The sequence below is a fragment of the Anabas testudineus genome, chromosome 8 (assembly GCF_900324465.2).
Source record: "Anabas testudineus chromosome 8, fAnaTes1.2, whole genome shotgun sequence".
NCBI classification, from domain to species: domain Eukaryota; kingdom Metazoa; phylum Chordata; class Actinopteri; order Anabantiformes; family Anabantidae; genus Anabas; species Anabas testudineus.
Window position 1 is genome coordinate 18,465,095 of NC_046617.1, and position 17,659 is coordinate 18,482,753.

The 17,659-nt window shown below is 39.7% G+C and overlaps 1 protein-coding gene across 3 annotated transcripts; it reads left to right on the forward strand.

Moving 5' to 3' along the window:
- The first annotated feature begins 5,892 nt into the window (after positions 1–5,892).
- On the forward strand, positions 5,893–16,340 carry csf2rb (colony stimulating factor 2 receptor subunit beta). Of its 3 annotated transcripts, none has more exons than XM_026353690.1 (15): positions 5,893–6,718; positions 8,477–8,682; positions 9,315–9,426; positions 9,509–9,660; positions 9,805–9,959; positions 10,696–10,840; positions 11,108–11,240; positions 11,345–11,499; positions 11,773–11,900; positions 11,994–12,174; positions 13,309–13,414; positions 13,821–13,887; positions 14,001–14,080; positions 14,240–14,402; positions 14,613–16,340. In XM_026353690.1, exons 2-15 carry the CDS (start codon positions 8,577–8,579, stop codon positions 15,006–15,008), a joined length of 2,079 nt encoding a protein of 692 aa, XP_026209475.1. In that variant the 5' UTR covers positions 5,893–6,718; positions 8,477–8,576; the 3' UTR covers positions 15,009–16,340. The 3 variants fall into 3 exon arrangements, with proteins under 3 accessions (XP_026209475.1, XP_026209466.1, XP_026209458.1); XM_026353681.1 differs by having other exon boundaries at positions 5,894–6,714; positions 11,991–12,174; positions 14,613–16,339; XM_026353673.2 differs by having other exon boundaries at positions 5,895–6,718; positions 11,991–12,174; positions 14,613–16,339.
- The last annotated feature ends 1,319 nt before the right edge of the window (positions 16,341–17,659 follow it).

Here is a 17,659-nt window from a genome sequence, read left to right on the forward strand (position 1 = left end):
GCAGGCTGGAGGTGAGATGAAGGGGAGAAAGAGTGAGGGAGAGAAAGATAAAGGTAGAGGGAGGGAGAGAGCGAGGGTGCGCTGGATTGGGATAGGAGGGGATTGTGTGATGTTTGAGAGGAGGAGGAGGGAGAACAGGAGGAGGAGGAGGAGAAGGAGGAGGAGGGATTGCAGGGAATGGAAGGAGAGGAAAGTTGGAGGGATGAGAGAGGATGAAAGGAACAAGAAAAGAAAAGGGGGAAGTGGTTAGGAGGAGAAATGAAGGAGGGAAGGTAAAGGAGTGATGGGAGGGGTGAAAAGTGAAGAGACGTGAAGCAGAAAAAGGCAAAGTGTCGGAGAGGTAGAGAGCGTGACAGGAAAATAAGTAAAACAATCAGATTTTGGGACTTTACTACGTTACAGCTGTGACCTTTCACAGTCCCTTAAAACAAAAGAGCAACTCATGTCCGGACACATGCAGGTGGTCGCTGGAAACAATCAATTTCAGAGAAGAGAAAATGCCCTTCATTCCATTAAATCTCACTGTAATCCAATTCTGTGTGTTGGTGTGTTGCAGTACAAATACTGCGATTAACTTTGGAGCAATAACTTACCCGAGGCGATGGACAGAGGACTGCGAGGGAAAAAATAGTAAGAGAAGCAAAACAAGAAGAGGAGGGAGCACTCGTTTTGTGTCTATGTAATATAATGTGTTTATGTGCCTTTGTGTTTGTAGTTGATTTGCATCTCACTGTAGGCATTCGATCGACTTTCCAACAAGAACCATTAACAGTCACAAACCCAGTTGTCCCACACAGTAATCCATTCACAATTGCGGGGTGGTAAAAATAACATCCTGTCATTTCGAGCAGTTTCAAGCTTGTGTGTTTCCTTTTTACGTGGGTGCGTTCGTGTGTCTCTGTTACTTTTACTTTGCAGGTGAATACCCTCTTTAATGAATGCTCTGAGCAGCGCTGCACGTTAAAATACCTTCTGGATAACGTTTAGAAAAAAAAAACATGATCTCAAACTACAGGTCAAGTGCTGCATTTGAAAATCTCTTTTTGTATTCACTGTCAGAGGTTTGGGTCAGCAGCACTCCTCTGCAGCTGATGAGGAAAGGTAAGTATTCATTAACTCAAGGACACTTCAGCCGAGTGGATATTTGCCAATGCAGAGCTTAAATCCGGGTTCATTTGTCTCCCTTTAAAAAAAAAAATCACTCAGCTGTTTAAACACATCACTCACAGCATCAGTCTTTTTAATAAAGGGCTGTTTTTCAACAATACTGAGTATTAACTAATCTAAACACATTAATGTGTTGCACCATGTGACTCACCCAGATGAGGCTCTCAGGCAGTCAACCTTCACAGTGTGTGTGTACTATACATGTGCGTATGCATGGATTATGTGTTTGTAAAAGAAACGGACAGCACGAGAGACTCAGAGCAAGGGCAAGATGTATGGGCACAGTTCCAGCTTTGAGGGATTTCAGCTTACAAGCTGCTGCATCTCTGTCGACTCCAGAGCTGCTGCTTCAACATTACAGACTAGACTCTGGCTGCCAGTCCTGCACAAGCCCCACTACCCGCAATGAAAGAGGAAGTCAGTGCACAGTGCACTGTCTGAAGTAAAACCAAAGAAATAATATATTCAGATAAAAATCACAGTTTGGAAATCTAAATGTTTGTCTGAGGGAGAAATTGCAGAAGGTAAGGGAAGTGACTGAACTCTCATTGCTCTCAGGCTATTTCGTGCATTGTCAATTGAATGCTTTTGATTGCTCATGCCTTTCGGTGACTGTGTGCACCACCACTGACACTGGCGTAAATTTCAATGTGTATTCTAGTCTCACTTTCAATTTCATTGTTTTTAAGTGATATTGGAAAACAGGCAGTTGCGGAATGTACTGTGCTGTGACGGTAATAACAGTGTGGGTTTTTGTGGGCGGGGGTGTCCAGTGAAAGAAAGAAATGCCACACAAGACTCCTTCAGCTGTTTAGCAGCCTACAGCACTCCGTCCTGATTAAACACTTTACAATTACTATAATGTATTCTGAATGGGCCAGTATGCCTTTCTAAATAAAGAGTCCAATAATTGACTCTGTCCCCGCCAGCTCGAGTCGCCCCTCCTCTCACTCACGCTGTCTATTGATCTCATTAATTCCCATTATATTCATTAGCCTCGAAGAGTATTTAATTTTACACCAGCAGCATAATGGCAGTGCAGTGGTGAAAGCAGAACCCACAGTCAACAACAACAGATTGGTCCAATCATTTGGATCATGCTGTGTTTAAATGCAATTAGCACTAATTTGAAGGTTTTGATTTTGTTGTTCTAATTTCTCTATATCTTCTCATCTATCAAGAAAAACAGCTAAACTAAAAAAAACAGATTTCAGGTGCGTTTCATGTGATCTTGTCCGTGGAAATAAAGCTGCCTGTTTTCAATTACTTTGCTTGTGTCTGCTGTGTGAGCTGTGTGTCTTCATAAATGAGATTCCTCTCACTGAGGTCACAGCAGATTCAACAGCAAAAACAGCATTTTGTCCCTGAATGCGATTCTTTTACTTGCAAACTAGTCCCATGCAGTTGTCCACACATGTCCTAAGTTACCTAAAGCATGGATCTGGCTTTGGAAAATTTAAGCAAAACCTCTAATTGCAGCCATAAATTCACAGTTAGGTTCAAAGTAATTGACTGAAATTTACACCAACGCACAAAACTAACTAATTAAATTAGTAATAAAAAGCTGCGATGAACGTTTGTGACATATGGAAAAAAAATAACTAAAGAAAAACATGTGACGTACATTTGCCACCAACACTGAACAGGATGTCTTCTGTCATAGCTGTCAGTTATGAAAAGGAAATAAAAGCTTCCTGTTGGCTCTGGCTCTGTCAGTACAGTGAACCTTAATGCTGCACTGTATTCCTCGGGTACTATTTGAGGTGTCGGCCATTAACTGTATAATTTGTAGTATCTTGCTGTAAAATTGTCAGGTTAATAAGAATTTCTTTAACTAGTATCCAGTTTTTGGCGTGTGCCTCTATAGTGTCTGCGCTAAATTGAATTGAAATTGAATTTAAATTCAATTTCAGTTCATGTTGTGGCTGTTAGCATTTGCTTTGGGGCTGAGTCTTTTTAACAGAAACCGCTTTCAGCCCTCAGAAGCAGCTGTATGATTAGATAATCTCTCAGCCCAAACCTCAAAACTACTGAATGTGTTTGTTCACATTTCACTATGAATAAATCCTTTTAGGACCAATTGAAAGAAACTCCCTGATTCACAAGAATTCATCATGCATATTTTATGTCATGCATCCAGCTCCACATCCCAAGTAGCAGCAGTTGTAGCTTGCGATCACTAGGTGGAACAGTTGAGGTTGGAGTAGCTTTGACAAGCTGCCTGGAAAATTTAAAGTGAATAAAATGTGTGTTATTTGATTGCAGTTCTGCAGTGTGTGTGTGTGTGTGTGTGTGTGTGTGTTTAAACCCCTTGAAACATATGAGAACGAGATAATTAACCTATGTGCTCAGTGTTTTAACATATAAGGGCCCATATGCTGCATTTCATGCTTTGAGAAGTAACACATTTTCTAAGTGTAAGTCCGGTGTGATCTACGCTCTATCTATCTATTCACTGATCTATTCACACATTGCTTCGTCTCACTGACTCATATGATGTCAATTTTAGATTATTAATGTAGCTCACCTATGTCAAACTCTGCACATTGGATGTTTTATTTATTCATGTTCACTTTCTCATGAGCTCGTGTCACCTAGTCTAACTGTGGCCTTGACACAAACAAACCTCAAACAACTGATGTGTAAAGATCAGCAAGTTGATTATCGAGTTCCTCATTGATTCTGAGAACCAGAGCATACTTTGTTTTTTCTTCTGAAGTCTCTAGAGAAAGGACCTATTCTGGTCTTCCCAACTCGGCTGGGTACAAGCCCACATGTGAAGTGCTTCTTCTAACGTTATAACATGTTTTAATGTCTGTTTGGCTTTGAATTGCAGTTAGGAGACGGACAAAGTGCACATTCATCAGCTCAAAATTCAGGGGTAGCCCCATGCGTTATTTCTTACATTAAAAGGTTTGTTTCCACTCAACTTACATATTAACAGTCAGCCAGGCAACAACACGTTGAACTGCATGGGTCAGAGGCAGCATTTAAAATGAGGAATTGATCATTTTGTATGTTCCCCACTTATGAACTTTGCTCAGACTGAGGCGTTAAAATATGTCTTTCAGCAGGAAGTAAGAGGTTACAGAGAAAGACAGAAAGAGACAGTCTAAAAGAGAGTCTAAATGATGAAGTTCATTGGAACTGGCCCTAATAAAAATCTGCAAAGTCATCGGCAAATAACTTCAATGACAAAATGTGACGTGTTATTTAAACATCATAAGCACATGTTCATGTTTCTAGCTTTTCTTCATGGCCTTAAAATGTCCCTTATATTCTTCATCCTGCTCCTTTGTCACATTGATTTTGCTGGGGGGTTTTTTTCTCCTTTCTCATGACTCAAAGGCATCAAGCCAAGACCGCCATCAGATTGCGATGTGGCCCACGATGCAAGACAAGCAAACTGCTGGACCTGTCAGATAACATGAAGATTTTAAATCCATATTGAACTGACAAGTGTAACTGTAGCACAACTGTAATGTATGTTGGGCTGCTACTTAAATCCCATGTGGCAGCAAAGTGTGGGGATTGGAAAAAACCACAGTATCAACAATCTCATTTGAGACATTTGACAGAAGACTGTTAATAGTTCAGTGAAAGATGATCTAAAAAGTTAAGTATGAGTCAAAATCACACTTTGGTTTCTAAGGTGTTATTGCAGAATTAGTATTAATGGAAAGTGAAAAGTGCTTCAGGTGCAGTGAAGTCGGTAAAAGACAGTTTTAACATTAAATAACACTTATTAATATGTTAAATACTCTCACACCTATGGAACGTGTATATTTAGCTACCTACTCGGTATCTATTTAATGTTTTTGTAGAGGTCTGATGTAGTCATTGTGTGACTAGCATGCTAAATCAAATGCTTAGACTCAGTGTGAGTGCCATCTAATAACTTTACTGGTCTCTCTAACAAAGAAACTAGAACAGTCAAAAGAGTATCAAGACAGAGAAGCTCAAACCAGTAATGTTCTCTTGTTTCTTAGAAGCAAATTCAAGCTGCCTTACCAGCATTCAGCCTACATATGATAATTAAATTAAAATCTTAGTTTGAACGTACTCAACATACATTTTTTTTATTATTATTACTTTTGTCAGTTTCAAGTTATTTCAGTACCTTTTGTGGGGTTTTCTTTCTTTAAGGGAAGGGTTCTAATAATTTTGTCCACATCTGTAGCTGCTCAAAGGAGAGCGGATTTTTAACAATTTAACAGTGCATCATTTTCAGAAGCTGATTATACATCATGTCATTAAAATGTTAGTAGATAAAGTAATAAAAGTAATACCTGACAGAAACATGTAATAGAGTAAAAATCACAATTTTCTTTCATATCAATCCATGATAAAAAGAAATCTAATCTAATGTACAGTAATCTAATCTAATCTAATCTGATTCATATCGTAATCTTATCTAATCTAACCATAATCTAATCTAATCTAATCTAATTCTAATCTAATCTAATCTAATCTATTCTAATTTTTATATTAATCTTATCTAATCTAACCATAATCTAATCTGATCTAACCACAATCTATTCTAATCTAATCTAATCTAATCTAATCTAATCTAATCTAATTCTCATCATTATCTAATCTAATCTAATCTAATCTAATCTAATGTAATTCTTATCATAATCTAATCTAATCTAATCTAATTCTTATCATAATCTAATCTAATCTAATCTAATCTAATCTAATCTAACCATAATCTTATCTAATCTAATCTAACCATAATCTAACCATAATCTAATCCAATCTAAACATGCGTTGCTGGAAGTTAAAACACCCACCTATGACTGACATCAGCACAGCTCTGTTCTGTGGGCTGTTTGAAGTCATTTGTGGGAAAATGTCAGGTATGTTTCACTACACAGTTTCAGGAGGTGCAGCTCTTATAAATGAATAAGTCACAATGTTGTGTTAACATCCTGAACTTATCTAGTTGTAACAGCAATGTTATAGCTTCTTGAGGAAGAGTGTGAGAAAAGGAAATGTGTAAGTATGCATTTATCTCAAAAACTGTGGTTGATTAATCACTGATACTTGTCTTTATTGAGGGAACCCGAGTAGAAACATGGTGAAACCAACTGAGAGCAGTTAATTTTGCCTTTGAACTGTAATGTAAGCTCTAAAGGTAGAGGCCAGAGTGGGTCAAAACTGCAGGTTTTTAAGTTGTGCGCGTTGTTTTTCCATATTCTATGTACAATATTCAAAGGAACTATGTCAAAGACAGACTCACAAACCCAGAAATGCTTCATGTGCTTTCAGGCTAATGATATGGGTGTATCTGTTCAGTTGATGACACCAAACATCTGTCACAATCAGAAGGTGTAGCATTTCGCAGGCTGCAAAGAATCGCTGATGATACTTTAAAGTGAAAATAGCCTCAAGTATCAGTGTGGACAGAAAGAGGAAACAGAGCTCAACACAGAGGAAACTCCCACAGAGTTCTCAGCAGTGTTCATAAGGAGCTGGATGACAAGAAGGACGTGACTGTGACAGACGGACACACGGACAAAAGCCAAGCAGTTTTCATCAGATGAGGCAGGTAAGTGAGAGATTTCCTCTGTGACTTTGTGAACTGCTCCACAAATCATTAATTACTGTATGGGGTGAAACTTGTGTCATCCTGCTCACGTGTAGAGTCTTTATCTTAACTCTTTCATCCCACGGCTTGAGATTGAACATATGATGCACGTAGGACAGCTCTAATTCAGCAAACACAACAATCGGTATGTGAGAACAGGTTTGGACTTCATGGGAGGTGATGATGACATGACTCAAGTTGATGAATGGTGATGTGAAATCCTGCTTGCTGACACCCTGTGACTCAAGATACCACATGATTTACAAGGAATTTTCATAACCAAAGAATTTTGTAACAACTGGACACTCCCCATGATGATTTGTGCAAAACAATGAAAAGAAATGCGTCTATGTGACTAATGTGGACGAACTGAAGATGATTAAAAAAGAAAAGGTCTCTGTGTAGTCTCAGACATTTACTTTACTTGCAAACTTTCCATGCTTGTGCTTGTTTTGGTTCTGTGTGTGTGATTTTACATCACCGTCTTACCTGTCGCTCTGCTGTGTGACGTACTGCACTGAAGACAATAACAGGTTCAGAAAATAATTTGGTTTCAGAGTGAGTATTGGATTCCCACATTCTCCTGACTGGGTTTTCCCCACAAACCCACTACTGTAAACAGCCGCTAAAAGGCAGAAGTGGAATCTGTTGAGCCTGACAAACCCTTAAAATCCCCTTTGAGTTACTGTCTTGAAATTTTCACACCTTTTTCTTTCTTTTTTGAATCACTTTTTGAATGAATATTTTTTTATTATATAAAATTACATATTTCACTTATTATTTAAATATATTTTAAGAACAGTGGAAATCTGCATGTTTTTAGCTTTAAATATTAAATAAATATTAAAATGAATGGAGTATTATAAATATATTTAAGGTACAAAGTAAAAAAAACACATAAAAAAAATTTTATTGAAGAAATTTAAATATTTGCTATTCAATAAAGAAATGACAATTGATAATGTTATTCTGCAGATATCATTAATTGCCTTCAGAATTATACAGATTTTTCTATTAATAGAATGTAGTTTTATTATAAGTAGCATAAATTAATGCAAATGTATGTGACATTTAGCACAGGATGGATTCTCATATTTATTTATTTATTTATTTATTTATTTTATCAAAAAAGTCATTTATACCTTTATAAAAACTTAGTAATGGAATAAAAACACCAAGATCACTAACAGACTTTTAGGGTCCATTAACTTTTGGCTAATATGAATGAACTTTTTCAGAGGTCTGTGTTTGTATCAGCACTCTAGGATTTCCTTATCTCCACCAAACACCCCTTTGAAACTTAATCTAGCCAGTTTCAGGCTTCACCACTTCACACACTGACATGAAAAATTCCCTTTTCTAATAAATGCTGCACTTTTAAAGACACAGGCACAGTGAACTCTTAGTGCCGTGATGTGCACTGTACACACAGGTAACAGTACTCATCAGTACCTGTTATCAGTATCTGGTGGCTTTTGTTGACGTGAGCGATCCCCATGTGGCAGTATGTGTTGTTGTTTTTTTTTTTTTATCAGGGTCTATCACATGTGAACAAGAGAGATAAGAGGCAGGCGGACAACCCACAACAAGCAGACACTTAAAGCGGAAGCAAGTGCTAGTAATGTGGTCATGAGTCATTTCTTCATTATTTCTAGTAAATGAACTCTCTCTCTCTCTCTCTCTGTCTCTCTCTCTCTCTCTCTCTCTCTGATCATTCAGACCACACAGACGTCTTGATGATGTGAACACACACAGTTAAGTGAATTTCCTGAGGCATACTCAGAAAAACGCTGGCTCACAGCCCACCCTGTCCCCAGAAATGACGCATCTCTTGTGGCTTGTGCTTTGGTCAGTGCACCATTGTCTGGCGCTCTCCTTGGATCCAGATAACTGCTCCTTCCATGAGAGCAGCAGCGCACATAACGGTAGGTCTCTGCAGTGTTTACCTGGTATGACTGGAATTTTTTAGGGAAAACTATCATTAAAAAATGATCTGGAATATTTGCAGATTATAAGTTGGATCTTTGCTCAGCTAAACATGGATGTGTGGGGAAAACACAACATAAATGTGTATACAGTCTAAATATAAGGAATGATTACAGTGATCGAACTTTAATTTCCAAAACATGAATCATTCAGGTGAAAAAAGCGTTATCTTCTCTGAATCTCAGAAGAAAAAAAGGTTTCATGATGCAGCGACATGACTTTTGCTTTCACGTTTACAGAGATGAGTACAAGACGTGTAAATTAGTTTTGATAATTAAATTGTCCAAAATTAAAATGCTGTTAGGACATCTGCATTAACAACTCTGACTGCAAATAATGTTGGGAAAACAATGCACAAGTACTTTAAGATTTGTATTGGTGCTACTTTAAGTAGTTTTAAGTTGCAGATTTACTTGCATGGACTTTGAATACCAGACTTCCACTTACGGCTTCTTTATTCCGCCTTTTCTTTGAAAAGATCTGAATGTTTCTTTCACAGCTCTGCACATTTACTTGCCAAAAGCAAATACAAGAAATTCCCTAGGAAGTACACATGTTCCTCTCTTCTCAGTGTCGCCGTTGCTGGAATCCTTAGAGTGCTATAACGACTATCAGTCCTACATCTACTGCCAGTGGAAAGAAAATACAACATTGCAGCTTTGGCTCAAGACTAAAAATGGCAGGTAAAGGCAGCAGAGAAGACCAGAGATGAACAGTAGCTCTTTTGTTTTTCTGTCTCATAACTCAGTGTCCATGTCCCTGCAGGGAGTTGTGTGAGCTATATGGGACTGTCCAGTGTAAAATAAAACCCCTTTCATTGGCTATTGGCATAAAACACACCTTCTTCTTCCTCAATAATGAGACTCCGGCCGTTTGCTCGTCTGCTGCACATGGAGCTGTGCACCTCTCTCAACACTGTGAGTTTCCACAGTCGGACATCTGTGTATGGGGACATGAATCATGCTAATCAGAACAAATTGGACAATGATATTTATAATGTGCGGTTTCTGTTGTGTGATTACTTCGAATGCTGGAGGTGTTTCTGTATTTGTGTTGACCAGTGAGAGCACGCCCACCAGTGGACCTGTCCACGCATGATGCAGCCGATGGGGGCAGATGGATCAGCTGGTCCAGCCCTTACCCTTCCTCCTCATCCCTGAACAAAAACCTCACGTACCAGCTCAGCTACAGGACAGACACGCAGGACAACTGGAAAGTGAGCATCACAAAGCGCACTCTTTAACAAATAGCTCAGTGTATGTCATTTTGAAATCAAGATGTGGCTTCTTCGAAATCCCTAATCCTCTGAAATGTTTCACTTCAACTAAAGAAAGCTAAAAAAGGACACTTGTGCAATTGTAGTTCAGAAAAAGTTGCTGTACTTTACATACTGCAGCATTAATACTGAAAGCAGTAGCTGTTGTATAAATGACATGAGCTGTAGTTCCTCTTACAGGAAATCAAGTGCAACCTGTGAACTCATTGGATCAAATCTTATTCAAAATCGTCTACTCACTCTACACTTTGAACCCTGGGGTGAAAAAATACAGGTTGCATTTTTGCTGCATTAACATAAGAGAGAAAACAAGGAAAGCTTAACCTTCACCCTGTTCATCTCACACTGTGTTTAAAGGTGTGAGCCTGTGTACTCTACATGCATCATGTCATTAGCTTGATTGTTTCTAATATAATTTCCCACTGTGCTTTTTGTCTGTCATGCCTGTCGCACATGCACCAAGTGTGAAATATTATCAGTGTCAGAAATTCCCAATATCTGACTCAGAATCACAAGTCTGCTGTGAATGTTTTCCCCCCTCAACTTCTCATAATTTCAGAAAAGACAATGTGACATGAAAGCAGCATGAGGCACAAATGTGTGAATGTGGTGGTCACAGTACTTCTGATCACATTATCTCATATCTTCATCACACCTATTTTCGTTCTGTCTGCAGACCGTGGACGTCACCAACACCAGACTGAAACTAGAGAAGCAATCGCTGCTTCCAGGTCAAAGGTACGAAGCCAAAGCGAGGACCCGGGCCAGTGTGGGCAAGTGGAGCGACTGGACCCCGGTGGTGACCTGGAAGAGTGAAGACGGTAGTTTAGGTTTTAAATGATGCAACAACAAATGTGTGAATGATCTGCTATATGTGTACAAATTAGCGTCACTTCTAACATTTCCAAAAAACATGTAGCCTGCACATTAAACTAGAACATTTTGCTTAACTAGGGTCCAGTTTAGACCTTGCCTCTTATCTCCTGCCCTCACATTTCTAATTTTCATTCTCTTTCCATTTTTTTAATAAGCTTTACAGCTGCTGTTCTTATAGCTCTAACTTTCTCTCTGTCCCTCCCTGCCCTCAGACACTGGACAGCCTCCCAGATTGCACTGTGTGCTGGATGGAGAGACAGAGGTGACGTGCAGCTGGGAGGTGAGCAGAGATCTGGCTCGCTTCATTTACTACCAGCTGAACTGTCAACACAACCAGACTCCGTTGTAAGTCAAGTGTGATGCTGACAAAACCACCTGGTTGGACATTTCAACTGTCCGCATATCAGCTATTTATGGTTGATCCCCCCTTTTTTGATCCCTGCATCCAGGCTTGAGGGATGCTGTGTGAACCCAACCGTCACTTCTGACCTCCGAGGGACAGTGCTGACGTACAGCTGCTCAGTGAATGTTACAGACCCTGCACATCTGAAGCTGGAGCTCCAACCAAAACACATTTCCAAGACTTTTGATGCCTTCCAACACAGTGAGTAGCTACGAAACCGAGGCCACAGCTTACAGTATTATCGCTATGACCCGAGTGGGGAGCTGAGTTAATGTCCAAGACCAACTTAAAAACACACACGGGAAATAAAACTGCAGGGAGAAATGGGGAGCAGAACATCTGTGGCCTGATTGAGTGTCCCCACCTAGTGTTAGACTTGCACCACTGCATTCCTGTTTCATTTTTACCACAAGACAAGACTATTTAAGCAGCATAGATCTAACTTATTCCACAAACTGATATTCTGATCCACAGTTAAACCCAAGCAACCAGAGCAGGTAGAGGTGAAAAAGAAAGACGGCAACTGGGTGGTGGAATGGACTCAACCACACATGAATTTAAACCTGAACTATCAGGTCTGCTACTACATGACACAGGATGAAGTAAGAAACTAACACTGTATTTTTATCTCAATTTTATTTTGACTATTTCAATCTGATTGTGTCTATTGATCAAAACATGTTTTATTTCAGCAGGGAAGCTCTACATATGTGAACAGAACAACATTGGACCTGATCATCCCAGGAGAGTCTCTGGTTCCATCCCAGCAATATCAGGTCAAAGTCAGATCACTGGTTGATCCTGGATATGGTTCCACATATGAGGGGATCCCTTCTGAATGGACTGAGCCTAAAAATTGGACTTCTCATTCTACAGGTATTGTAGAGCTACACACTGTAGTCAGGTCCAGAAGTATTTGAACAGTGACAATTGTTGCATCTTTAAGCTTCAACAACAGATTTAAAATGAAGCAATCAAGTGTAACAAAGCGTAGATGTTCAGCTTTAATTCAGAGGGTTTCACACGAGCAGTCGATTAATCATTTAGGAATTACAAACATAATTAAAGTGTTTATTACTTGAATGAGAGTACATTCTGGTCAACGACTGCCTGAAGTCTGGACATGACCAAATGCTGACGTTCTGAGATGCTTTGCCAGGTCTTTACTGCTCCTGCCTTCAGCTTTTGCTCATTTCTAGGTCTTTGATTCTGATATAAATCAGTCCAGAGAATCTTATTCCAGAACTCGTTTTTTACGCCTGCATCATTTGCATAGACAACTCTTCAGACCCCATATTAATTGTTCCAGTGAACACATGCAAAGTCAACACTCTTTTCCTGTCAAGATGTTTTGTGCTTGATTTTGTGGGATAATGAGTGAACAGACCACATCTGAGCACAATACTGCTTGTCATCATTTGTCCAATTAGCTTTGAGCCTGTGAATATAGGGGATTGTGCATATAAATAGTTGTATATGGGTAACTGAATACTTCTACTTCCTTTGCGGTGGTGTAAATTGATTGTCATAGTTCAAATACTTCTGGACCTGACAATTTCTTCAAATATATAAAACATTTAATTTCACATATTGTGAGAAAGTGTCCAGTTATTCAAAAGTCATCATCATGTTGTGAGGGTTGTTACCTCGACCAGTTTACAAGGACAACTCAACACTACAATAGGTTAGATACAGATTTTATTTAGAAGGCTTGGGTGGCAACATGGAGCACAGAGGAAAGGTCAGGTTCAGGTCCAGGGTCTGGTAGCACAGTAGGCAGGTCAGGAACTGTTGCTGGACAGTGGGTTCTAAGGAGCTGAAACAGCACAGTCTGAGGGGAACTGAGGGCTGAGGGTGAACACAAGTGGAGCTGATCAGGTGATGAAGGCGGGAAGAGCCGGGCCAGGTGAGAGAGAGAGAGAGAGAACAGACTGGGCCAGGACCAAGCAGGAATCGTGACTTATGCATAATTTATCATGAATCATTTTGATTTATTTTATGTTTTCTAAGCCCTGACAGAAGCCTGGTCCGTCACCAACTTCCTGTATTTCCTCATCAGTGTGTTTGTGGCAGTAGTCTTCCTCATATTCTACTGCAGCTTTCCATCTTGTCAAAGGTATTTTATTTCTATTGTTATTTATATTATATATTATGTTAAAACAAGACGCGTAAAGTTAAACCAATTAAATAATGTGTCATCATTCAGATACAGTGGCAGAAAAAGTATGTGAACCTTTTAAGATGTTGTGTTTTTCTACATTAGTTTGTCATTAAACATGATCTGATCTTTGTCTAAGTCAAGAGTATTTACAAATATAATAATAAATATATAATGTGCCTAAAATAACACCACAAAACAAATTCTGATCTTTCATGTCTTTATTGAGAACAACCATAAAAACCTCATAATGCTAGTGGAAAAAGTATTTATTTTATGTTATTATTTTAGTCACATTTATTTGTTAACATAAATGTATTTTCATGTGTATTTTTCCTTTTGAAACTCTTTCTATGGTTTACAGGAGGATAATCCTGTGGGTGGACTCAGTTCCTTCTCCAGGCAAAAGCAAAATTCTGTCTGAGCTCAAGGTGAGACTGGCTAATTGTGAAATGAAAAAGTGAAATATTTTAATTAAACAATGCATCATTTTTCCTCTTTAAATTGTGTGGTGTGTGAATAATTGTGTGTTTGTTTGATTCAGTCTGCCACTAGTGGGACGTTCATGCAGAACGACGACGACACCATCTGCAACGTGCTGCACTTCGACACTGTGTCCACATGGTAATATGTTTCAAACTTGACACCTCCAGACAACTTCTTCCATCATAGATAAAAAACACTCTACGTGCATCTACAGAATGAATTCAGTGTAGTCTTTGGAGGCACTTAGTCACCTGTGTGAATTACTGATGACACCTTCTGCTCTTTGTCTCGCTGCAGCTCCTCAGACGTTTCACTGTGGCCAATAAAGGACACTGACAAAAACAGTTTGGAGCCTGATGAGGGCTTCTGGAATGAAGAGAACCTGCTCCCCCTTGCCGAGAAGGCTAACCACTCTGACACATCCTCCATGAGCTTCAGCGGACCTTACATCTTCTGTCAGGTCAGCTACTCATCTCCACAACCAGGGCCATGTGTCGTGTTCCCAGTTTCTCTGAATTTAAATGAATGAGCTTTAATAGTGTTGATAGACAGGCTCGTTGCCTTCCTTCTGTTTCTGGTCTTAATTCTAACTAAGATTCTTATTTACACACACCTTAGCACATATAATGTGGCAGTTTAAAAATTAAAAGTCATTTTGTCTCTCTCACAGAAATCCCATCCCATCCATATGTCAGCGGATTCAAAGAGTGAAGGAGAAGTCAAAGAAGATAAGAGCTCCCCGGATGACTCCCCTTCCCCTGTTAATTTTGCACTTTTTGGAGAGGGGTATGTGTGTCTACCCAGTCGCACCATGTCCAGGTCCACACAGGATCTCGTATCTCACAGCGAAGCCAACAAGAACACACACATGTACGACAGCCCTGAGCAGAACCCTCAGTGTCCAGACACCTCGATGTGGACAGGTGAGATGGACGTCCAGCCCGGCATCAGCGAGCTCACCGGCAGGACCCAACCTCCAGCTTACACCTCAAGACCTTTCAGCCCCTGGCCTCAAGGGGGGCAGACGCAGGCCTCGGGGTACTGCTTCCTCCCACAGCCTAAGTGAAAGCAGCCTGCAACGGTAGACGAACAAGTGGTTTATAAAAAACCTTCCTGCTTGTTTTAACCCGGTCTGACCTGAGATCAGGATAGAGGGGTGGATGTAGATTATGGTGCAAGCGAGGATTTGACGGCAGCGGTGTAATAATTCTTTATTTACAGGTATTTTTCAGAAATGTCCTCCATATTATAATGTATCATAAACTAATACACAGCCCTGCTATAACGCTCAACTCTGTGATGCTCAACATCCAGAATATTATTATCTTACTTACTATCTTTTACTGACTGTGCTATTTCCCACATCTGTGGGTGTGTTACTCACAGGATGTAAATATCTAACCACACTGTGTTAAAAACCGTGTCGTGTGGTCTGTTTTTATCACCTCCTCACACATCTTGTCTCTCCAACATGTTAGGAGATAAGATTGACTTTCTAAACTGTGTTTCATGGGAAAACGGTGTTTGCTAACTTCCATGTTCTGTGCTGCTTTCTACAATATGCATGTTTGCACAAACCTATGAGTTGGGACCTTGATGTAGCCTAAATGTTGCTGAATGTTGTCGAACGGTTCTGTGTGTTATCTACACAGCAGTGTGCTCTGACTGCTGTGTGACCTGGTACTCAGTTCACTGAGTGCTGTCACTGTTAAACTGATGTTGAAGCTAAGTTCAGGGGAGGATGTGCCTGCAGCGGTGGTGCTTGCAGGCCAACGTCCGTAACCTGAGTGAAATAATCTAAGTCTGCAATGGTTTGAATTGTTTGCTGCACTTTAGTTCTGTCAATGTGAATTCAATTTTGACATGTGAAATATCTAAGTACATATTATACTCCTCACTGCTGGCCCGAAGGCAGATACCAGCAATCGCCCTGAGCTCACAGAATAAGTGCTCGTATAAGATGGTCTGATGATATCTTACTCCTAACCAGTTACAGAGAAGAAAGGTTTTTTCACTTTTCACTGTAACAAATGTGATTACATAAATGAAGCTTTATATAATGAATTAAATTACTTAGGTCACCCGGGTGCCTTTTATTGTGGAGTTTGCATGTTCTCCCTGTGTCTCCATCATAAAGCAGCTATTTGTCTTATTTACCACATTATAAAAATACATTTCAACTGTGGTTTGAATTTGTTTTTTATGGTCAATGCAATTTTTAGATTAAGTTTTTTACATTTTTGTACAATAATCAACAATTCCAATTGGGAACTGACAACCAATGTCTTATAATTGCTGTCATTCCACTCTGGACTATAAATATTAAGCCATTTTCATTCATCTCAGGTATTCTGTACATATATTGAGTTTGCTGCATTGATGTTACTGTGTATTTATGTTGATGTGGATCTTTCTTGATTGTGGTTCCTTTTCTTTCTGTCTGTGTTGAGAACAACTGTAATGAGGAAAGTTTCCCTCTGGGATTAATAAAGTTTTTTTAATCTTGAATCTTGAATCAATAATCAAACAGTTTTGATATACTGCAAATATAATTTAGTGTTTTGCTTTGTCTGTTCTGTTCTTTCACTAAAGTGCACGCACAGATTTAAAATTACACAACTTGCAAAGCCATTTCAAACATAAGGTGGTAACGCACTCGCTTTCTATTCTTCATATTTACAGCAGATCAAAACAAACTGACCTCAGGGATCAATCCTTTTGCTTGTTCCTGTTCTTTTGCAACTTATGATTCACCTTATCATGTAAAGTGTTCATCATTTTCACTTCAGACATTTCTGCACAGCGAATCTCAGCACCAAATCAAACAGTGGATTTTATTGTGCCTGCAGAACTGTGTGCACAGTTGTTGGACCACCTCTCTCTCACACACACACACACACACACACTTTGTCAGCATTTTCTAATTTATTGCTCTGTTTATCTGCACATCTTTCTGCCGTAGCAGGTTTGTAAACAGTTTTCAGGGCAGCATCACTTTCAGGTTTGTATTACATATAGTGTGTGGTGTGTTTGCATGTGTGAGGTTGCAATGCACACATTTCTGTAACACATACCATAAACACATTATGCTTGAACAAGGTCATTACGTTTCTGCAGAGCAATGCTGGAATTCCAGGCACGCTGATATCCGCTTCCTGTGTTTCCAGACCATCGCTAGGTACAACTTCCTGTCTGATGAGCCTGAGGAGCCGTTTGACCCACACAGACTCGGAGCCACAGTGTCACTGAAGACATTACTTGGCCTGGATCATGATGATGGAAGGTGGTTTAGTGTGTGTTTTTCACCATTCCTGGCTTTTTCTGATGCTCTTCCCTAAAAAATATCGACATTCCTCAATCTCCCAGTGACCACAGGGAGTGAGTGAGCGTTTCATTTTGATCCTCATCAGTGACAAAATAAAAGAAAACAGACACAGGACAAAGGTGAGAAAGCACCATTGTTAGCGTTGATGTCGGCAGTGTGGTCATCTGTGTACAGCATGTCCCTGTCCTTTGTCATACATAAAAACAGGAAAATAAAAGTGCTGGAAGGTGTAGGGAATGTGTGGCTCCGCACACGGATGCTTGTGTAACCTCCTGTTAAAGCTCTCCTGTTTCCTCATTACTGTACATCAGGGAATCCAGGACAGTTCTGGTAAAGATTCCACGTGTCCACAGAGCACATGGACAATTAGAAGCCTTATCTCTAGACAATAT